The sequence below is a fragment of the Echinops telfairi genome, unplaced genomic scaffold (assembly GCF_000313985.2).
Source record: "Echinops telfairi isolate 266 unplaced genomic scaffold, ASM31398v2 ScPeMD7_25;HRSCAF=90, whole genome shotgun sequence".
NCBI classification, from domain to species: Eukaryota; Metazoa; Chordata; class Mammalia; order Afrosoricida; family Tenrecidae; genus Echinops; species Echinops telfairi.
Genome location: NW_022103922.1, coordinates 6530432 through 6539103, shown reverse-complemented (window position 1 = coordinate 6539103; position 8672 = coordinate 6530432). Strand labels below are relative to the sequence as shown.

The window sequence follows — 8672 nt, the reverse complement described above, 5'->3', positions numbered from 1 at the left end:
CCCTCCCAGGGGGATGGACAACAGAAAAGTGGGTGAAGGGAGACATTGGTCAGTGTAAGACATGAGTAAATAATAATTAATAAATTATCAAGAGTTCATGAGAGAGGATGGGGGAGGGAGGGGAAAATGAGAAGCTGATACCAAGGGCTTAAGTAGAAAGAAAATGTTTTTGAAAATGATGATGGCAACAAATGTACAAATGTGCTTGACACAATGGATGGATGGATGGATTGTGATAATATGAGCCCCCAATAAAATGATTTTAAAAAAAAAGAAATAGACTGGCTGGCAGACGCACCCATGGTCCAATCCATGTAGCCTTGACACTGACTTTTGCCACTGAAGGGGCACTGGCGTCTGCCAGCAGCGCTTCTGAAGGTGTCCTCCCAGGGGCTCTCCCAGTTCTTCGGCCACAGGTTCTCAACCCGTGGGTTGAGATCCCTTCGGGGGGTCGAACAACCTTTCACAGGGGTCGCCCAATTCATCACAGCAGCAACATTACAGTGATGAAGTAGCAATGAAAATAAGTTTATGGTTGGGGGTCACCACAACATGAGGCACTGTATGAAAGGGTCGCAGCAGGAGGAAGGTGGAGAACCACTTACTGCCTGAAGCAAGCCCAGCGAGGCCATCAGATCATTCCTGTCTCACAGATCATGCAACGGAGCTCCCAAGAGGGTCCGGAACTCACACCCAAGTTTGTGCTTGTTGATACACCACTGCTCCCGACAGTTCTGAAGGTGCTGGGGAGGGGTGCTGATTAGCATCGGGGTTCGGAACCAGGGCTGGGCTGGCCTGTGGGGGTTAGCGTGCTTGGCACCTTGCCCAACTACGGAGTCTGTGTTTATCCCAGGCCACACCCAGCACACCCACCACCTTGGGTGCTTCCAGCTATCAAGAGTGGCTGGAGATTGCTGGCTTTTTAAAGCCGGGGCTCAGTGTCCCGGGCGTTAATGTTTAAGCGCCTTATCAGATGGCGCGGCTCGTGCGGCTCTCCGGGGTGAGGGGATGGGACCGTACACCCGGGAAGCCCGCTGTCCCGTTCCAACTCACAGGAGCCAGTCGACAGCGATGATGAGGGTGACGTCCTGGGCGGGCAGCCCCACAGCGCTCAGCACAATCACCATGGTCACCAGGCCAGCCTGGGGCACGCCGGCAGCGCCGATGCTGGCGGCCGTGGCGGTGACACTGTGGGGAGAGCAGACGGCAGGACAGGCGTCAGAGGCCCCGTCCCACTCCCCTCCCTTCACGGAGCCCTGCGTCGTCCCAGCAGCTGGGACTGCTCTGTCCTCCCACTGGCCGCTCAGAACTGGCCTCTGGGGGCATCCATGGGGCCTCCTGCTAGGGCGAGGGTGGTGGGCACCCAGAGGAGCCCGAGGCCCTCTCCTTCTGGGGAGGAGGGGCAAGTCACCACAAAGCAAGGAGGGGCAACGGACAATGAACAAAAGACTGGCGAGGCAGGCAAGAGTTTTCCGGCCTCATCTACCCAGCCACCTGTCCAGCCCAGCTTCCCTCCCGCCTTGTCCATCCTTCCATCCACCCACAAGTCTACACACCCATTCATCCATCCCTTCCCCGCGCCCTCTCATCTATCCATCCACCCATCTGCCTACACGCCCTCCATCCATCCATCTACTCATCACGAGTACGTGACAGGTATCTATCAGCCTGGTGTCTTCCTCCTGTCTTCTGCTCCCCCACCCCCAGGCACTTCCTGAGCACCCCATGTCGTCGGGAATTGAGGAACGAGTAGAGGGAGAGTGGTGGCAGCCCCTGGGGGCTAACTCATTCATCTGCTGACCCAAAGGCCAGAGGCTCACGTCCACTCAGGGCATCTTGGCAGAACAACCTGGCAATCTGCGGCCACTGAAAATCCACGGGCCACAGTTCCACTCTGACACCAGGGGTCATCCAAAGTCCGAGCCAACTGGTCTGCTACTTTCAGGGGGAGAGAGGGAAGGGTGGGCGAGCAAGGGTATTTCAGGTGACCTATAAAGGTACAAAGACCTTCACGGTATCATCCTCTCTCAGGTAGAGCCAGAGAGAAGTTGCTCCAGGTTAATGATAACTCTGGGTCTCCAGGTGAGCCAGCTGGTGATGATGTTGACCATGGAGGTGGTTCGGCCACCTGGTGACTCCATTGGACAGAGCAGAAAGACCGTGTAGGGCTTCCGAGGTTGTGAACCTTCACAGGAGCACCAAGTCAGCGACTGCAGAGAATTCCAGTTACTAGAGGCCTGGACATCGCCTGCTCGAGTAGATGGTGAAACGTGTGAACTCTGATGCAGCTCCGTTCTCTGGCCCAGCACCTCCCCACATGGAGCCACTAGCCAATAGCTCCCTTACGCGAGCAATCCACTCCCTCAGTGCCCTCCACCGGGGCTGGGCTATCTGGCGCCGCTTAGAGGGAGTTGCTGTGGAGTCTGCTGACTCATCGCGACCGTGTCCCCGTCCTGCCATCCTCACAATTGTTCTGTTTGGGGTAACGCGCTCAGCTGCTAACCGCAAGCTGCTCCGCGGGACAAAGAAGAGGCTTCTGTGCAGACGCCCTGGAAACCCCATGGGGGCTGGTCTACTAGGGTCACTAGGAGATGGAATAAGATTGATGGCAATGTTGTTTTAAAAATCTTCAGGAGTCTTCCCATGATCCTTGAAAGCAAGGACCGGTCCGTCCTTAGTCAACCCCACTCGGTGTTTAGCGCCCACTGGGTGCACTGAATTGAGGACCCGAGCAATGCCTCTGGTTGGCTAGAAGCTGAGGCAGCAACCCCGAGAGCCACGATCCCAATTCTTTTAATCAGCCTGTGTTTCATCTCGGGGAGGGACTCTGCCGGCCAAGACAAAGCACCCACCACTGGACCATTCTCAGCTTCTGCGGCAGTTACATCATCTCTTGTCAACTTGAGTGAAGGGGTGGGGTCTAGCCTGTCAATCAGGTCACAGGCAATCATGCCTGTGTGTGGGGATGGCCTTTTTTGGAGGATTCTGGGAGCTCCTGTCTTCCTCCCTGGAGGCAGGACACAATCTCTCCCTGCTTGACATTCCTGTTGACAAGCCACATGGAGCTACGCTGATGGCACCCTGGAGCTGGAGGAGCCAGGTGGAGACCCACGCCAGCACTGAGATGCTTCCACGGCCATTGGATCCACAAGACCTTCCATCCACTGGCCTGTGATCATCCTGCATTCAGTGTCATTGCATGTTTCATGAGCCTGAAGAGGAATATATAGACTGGAATTGGACATATGGGCTAATATCGGACTTATGGACTTGATCTGCACTATATAAAGCTCTCTCTTACACACATGAGGGTCCCTGGATTTGTTTCTCTAGTCTACCCGGACGAACACAGCCTCCTTTCGCAGAGCACTTTCACACGAGACAACCCTATGGCAGGTGACAAAGCGAGTGTGACACCTCCCCCTCGTCCCACCTGATAGTGATGATCTGTCCGATGCCCAGATCCATGTTGTTCAGCTGGGCAATGAACACGGCGGCCACCGCCTCATAGAGCGCCGTCCCGTCCATGTTGATGGTGGCCCCGACGGGCAGCACGAACCGAGTGATCCTCTTGTCCACCCCGTTCTTCTCCTCAGCACAGCGGAAGGTGACAGGCAGTGTCGCCGAGCTGCACAGCAAAAGGAGAGAGGGATTATGGGGGGCACACCTCTTCCAGAAACTACACCTGGAGCCCAACAAGGGAGGCAGGGCGTGAATGTCAGCAACCAGCAGCTCCCTGCTGCCCCGCCACCTGTTCTCAGGACACAAGCAGTGCCAGAATGAGGGCCTACATTCAAGGGCGGAGGACAGAGAACACAGAGGAGGTCATGCCTCACGCTGAGCACCGGCTCCCAGGACCAGAAGCTGGAGCGGGCGCTTTACGGACAGAGGTGAGTGAGGCTGCTGCAGAAACTTCTCTCCTGCTCACCTGGAAGAGATCATGAGAGCCGTCAGGAGAGCCTGGGCCATCCCCATGGCGAAGCGGAAAGGGTTCTTCCGCACGACGATGAAGTAGATCAGCGGGAGGAGGATGATGGAGTGGATTGCGAGCCTGCAAGGCGGGGGAAGACTTGTTCATGCCCAGGGCCCCCTCCTCCCTCCTGTCAACCTTCATCACGGCCCAGGGAGAACGGGGCAGGCGTCCACGGCCCCTGCGGGGAGGTGGGAGCTCAGCGGCTGAAGCATTTTGTCACAGGTCCCTCTGAACTTGGTCACGGGCTGCTGCCAACCCATGTGTGCTTTTGTCTGTGACCCCAGCCCTCCCCACTTCCTCCTGCTGACTCCTTCAATACAAGGGAGCGCCCGGCCACCCACCCAGATGGTGACACTGCAGAGAAAGACCAGCGACCTGCTTGCACCAGAACAGCCTGGGGAGGCCATGATTCATCTCAGCGGACTGGACACCACCCAGCAACCACCATACCCTACAAGGCTCATTGATGGCCCCCTCCTCCAGGCCTCAGCCCCTCTGTTGGAGCTCACCCTGCCCTCCTCCAGGCCCTCTCGGGCCCCATGACACCCATTACCCCAGTGCCAGCACGCCCTGTCCCACTGTCACAGAGGACAGTTTCAGGATGAAAGTCCCTGGCTTCCTCAGACTCTGGGCCTCTCTTTGCATCTCTGTCTTCCAATAGCCTTAAACCCGAAACCTAACTCCCTGCCCTGCTGTTGGTACCGACTCACATTGGCCCTTCAGGACAGGGTAGAACAGCCGCCGTGAGTTTCGGATGTTATAACTCTTTACGGGGCAGAAAGCTCCATCTTTCTCCCATGGAGCACCAGATGGTTTTGAACTGCTGATCTTGTGGTTAGCAGCCAAATACATATTCACCACACCCCTAGGGCTCCTCCCTGGGTGGTAGTGGAGATGCAAATGACCCACCCTCGGCCCCTCCTCCCGCTTCTTGTGAGCCTAAAGTACCCTCTTGGATACGTTGATGATGTTGGACAGTCACTTGCCCATCAACGGGGTTCGACCCAACCAGCCATCCATTCTCCCTGGCTGCAGTAATTTCATTCAGACCCCGCATGATCCCTGCCACACAGTTACTGCGTTTGGGGGGGTGGTTCAGGTTCACCCCAAGAGGTCTCCGATGCAAGGTCGGGTGACCTGCTTATGGGAAAACCAGCCGCGGAGCACCCCGGGGCACATATGGGGTCCGCAGGGCTCAGTGTCCACTTGAAAACTGGTTTCACGGTTCCTTCCAGGCTCTGGGCCCCCAGGGGCCATGCTTACACTCCCCGGGGCTTCCCGTGAGGGCCGGGGAGGAGAGCTGCTGACACGCACAGCGAGCGGGCTCCGCACACTTGCAGCTGCTACAGGGCGGCCCCTCCCACCCCACCTGGCCCTGCACCCAGAGGGGAGCCCTTTTGGATGGGCTAAAGTCAGCTTTGCGCACAGCGTCCCGTCCCCGGAGGCAGAGTCCGGTCTACGGCTTACCCACTCATCACTGTGGCCATGTACAGGCCCAGCTTCCGGAAGATCTCCCAGTTCTCCACTTCGATGATCTTGCCGGCAATCATGAAGAGGATCCCGATGGGCATGTAGCTAGAGGGATGCAAGCACAGCTTTGATGCAGCGCCGTGAGAGGGGCCCCTTTTCCCGGGGCGCGGCCTGTGCAGCCGGGGGCATGGCCACATCGGGGAAGCCGGGCTCAGAGCTGCTGGCTCGGTCCCAGGCCCTGCAAGTTCCATCACTTCAGCCGTCCAGCCTGCTGTGCAGGGGCAAGCCAGGCCACATCGTGGGGCCAACGGGTCCTCCCCGTCCCCCACCTCCCATGGACGGTGACTGTAGTCTCCCTCTAGCTTGACCGGCACCTCCCAACGTGGACCCTCAGTTCCCACTGGCCCCGCCTTCTTGTTTGCCAGGCTGTCGTGCCCACAAGCATCCCTGGGGGCTGCCAAGGGTGCGAGTCCACCTAGGTAGACTCCTGGCAGCCTGTGGAGGACCGTTCTGCTCTGCCACACAGAGGGCGGGGGTGCCATGAGCCAGAACCAGCTCTAGGACAACTGGTGATGCCCGTGGTTAGTGTCCTCGACAGGCGGACGAGCATCGCCAGCAGGTGTGGTTGCAGCAGCTGTTTGTGGGGTGCTGAGCGTATGCTCTGTCTCTGCTCGGGGCTAAGCCCTGGAACACGCCTGTGTACCTTGACTCTGCCCTTCTCCCAGGCCTGGAGTAGGCCGCAAAGGGCCCTTTAACATCCTGGCTCCCAGGGAAGGCGAGATGGAGCGCCTGCTGCATCCCTGTCGGTAGGTACGCACTGAGCAGATTCGGTGAGATAAGTAGGTCATGGTGCCTAGGAAAGGTGGCTTTCCTGGCATCTCTGGGGACAGATAGGGGGGTCGTGCCACTGGGGTGTGTCCACCCCTTAGCAGTTTCTGGGCAGATAAGCTTGAGCCCTAAGCTGCCCGGAAGTACATATTTTGAAGGTCACTCCTTCCTTCCTAGTAAGGCACTCACTGTGCATTTTGAGAAATCATCCCTTGCTTGTTGGGTGTGGGATGAGCTCCTAGAGCCACGGGGCAGGGCCACGGCTGACATCTGTGAGCGAGCTCCTGCGGAGGTGGTACCTGGAGCTAGTTAACCATCTGGGGCCTGGATGAAGGTCCGGTCACGCTCACCAGAGCTCAAGGTCTGTGCCCACCCAGAGATGGCTGGGAAAGGGCATGGCCACCTCCCAGGGGGGACAAAATGCCAGCCAGTGAAAATCCCACGAAGCACAGTCCTCGTGTGGCACACGCGGGCCCACCCTGCGTGGAAGGTGACTGGACGGCACCTGGCTGACACTACATGCCAGCCTCTCTGGAGCGAGGTCAGTGGGGAAACCCCGGGGAAGCCCAGGGCACGGAGGGTCGGGGCAGTGCTGGCTCACCACATGATGATCTGCACGATTTTCATGGTGGCCTCGCTCAGGGCGTCGAAGAAATCCACCAGGACCTGCCCCTTCTCTCCCATTTTCCCGATGATGATCCCAAAGACGAGGCAGAAGATGATCAGGCCCAGGACGTTGATGCCGTCTGTGTACATGCCCACGACCTTGTAGTCTGTGGTTTCGTTCTGGGGACCGAAGCCGCGGGGAGGAAACACACACAGCCGTGTGACCGGACTTCTGCTAGAAATGGCCGGGTGTGGGCACCAGGCATCCCCAACAGGGGCGGACGGGCCACCCTGCCCACCATCCTTTTGGAAACGTGACTCGAAGCAAAATGGCGTGTGAAGCAATGCCTGTCCCCGCCGCGTTCACATTTCACAGCTTCCTGGCCTCAACGAGACTCTGAGTTAAAAACATTTCAAGCCCTTTCGCATATTTCTTTTGGAGATCTCCCCTTCTGGCGTTGTTGGCACTTTCACAGGAATTTCAGAATCAAGGTGCTTTTCGGGGTGATTTTAACTATGAGCCGCCTTTGGCGTCGGCTTCAGGAAAATAAAAAACCACCACCACCAACAAAGAAAAACCCCTCAACGACTCAGGGAGGAAGAGATCTTGACGAGGTGGAGCATTGTAAGGACTTTCTACAAGTGTGAGGACGGTGCAGGGCCGGGCTGTGTTTCATTCTGTTATACAGTGGTCACTCTGAATTATAGCGGTCACTCTGAATCAGGCTCACTCACCAGCACCTAACAACCCCCCCACCCCACCAAGCATGGGACCTTCTTCACTGCCTGTCACCCAGACTTCATGGACATGAGGCTGTGAAGAACTGTAGACAAATGTACATTAACTGTGGGTTTTTGTCAAAGATACAGAGAGATTCAGGAGTTACAGACACCCATCAACTAGGGCACGGGTCCTCAAACCACGGCCCGCGGGTCACATGCGGCCCGCTGAGGACATTTATCCAGCCCGCCGGGTGTTTTTGACGCCGCTGCCCTTCCTGCTTAGCAGCCGACTCGTCCAGTGTGCATAGGAATTTGTTCAGTTTTTTTTTAAACTATAGTCCAGCCCTCCAACGGTCTGAGGGACCGTGAACCGGCCCCCTGTTTTAAAAGTTTGAGGACCCCTGCTCTAGGGCCTATAGTCTAGGCCAGTGGTTCTCAACCTGTGGGTGGCGACCCCTTTGGGGTCGAACAACCCTTTCACAACAGTCGCCCAATTCATCACAGTAGCAAAATGACAGTGATGAAGTAGCAATGAAAATAATTTTATGGTGGGGGGTCACCACCACATGAGGAACTGTATGAAAGGGTCGCAGCATTAGGAAGGTTGGTCTAGGCTCTCTGAGGGTGAAGTAGGTTACACCTTTGACTGCTAAGCACAAGGCCAGAGATTTAAACCCAGCAGACACTGCACAGGTGAGAAATGAGGCTTTCCACTCCTGGAAAGAGTCACTGCCTTGTTCTGTCAAAAAGAACAGGGCTAGAAGCGCCATATGATGCAGCAATACAGCCTTGCTGGGCATAGGCAGACGCATGCTCGTCCACGTTCACTGCAGCATAGTTCATGACCACAAGGATCTGGAGACAGCCCACATGCCCATCAGCAGAAGAATGAATAAAGCAACTCTGGTGCATGCACACCGTGGAGTGGTACGCATCCCTGAAAAAAGCGGTGATGAGGCCATGAGACCCCTCATGCCATGGGGGGACCTGGGAACCGTTGTGCCGAGTGAAGTCCATCAATCACAAAAGGGCAGCTATTGTGTGAGTGCACTGCCAGAGGGGTGAACACAGA

General features: G+C 56.8%; 1 protein-coding gene across 1 annotated transcript in view; it reads right to left on the bottom strand.

Moving 5' to 3' along the window:
* SLC1A1 (solute carrier family 1 member 1) overlaps nt 1-8672 on the bottom strand; it is a 35580-nt gene that overhangs the window by 3484 nt on the left and 23424 nt on the right. Inside the window, exons 7-11 of the mRNA XM_045289369.1 lie at nt 6873-7225; nt 5441-5548; nt 3929-4051; nt 3434-3628; nt 1054-1188 (exon numbers count right to left, since the gene is read on the bottom strand). Of these exons, the coding sequence (XP_045145304.1) occupies nt 1054-1188; nt 3434-3628; nt 3929-4051; nt 5441-5548; nt 6873-7225 (914 nt within the window). The remainder of the gene's footprint in view (nt 1-1053; nt 1189-3433; nt 3629-3928; nt 4052-5440; nt 5549-6872; nt 7226-8672) is intronic.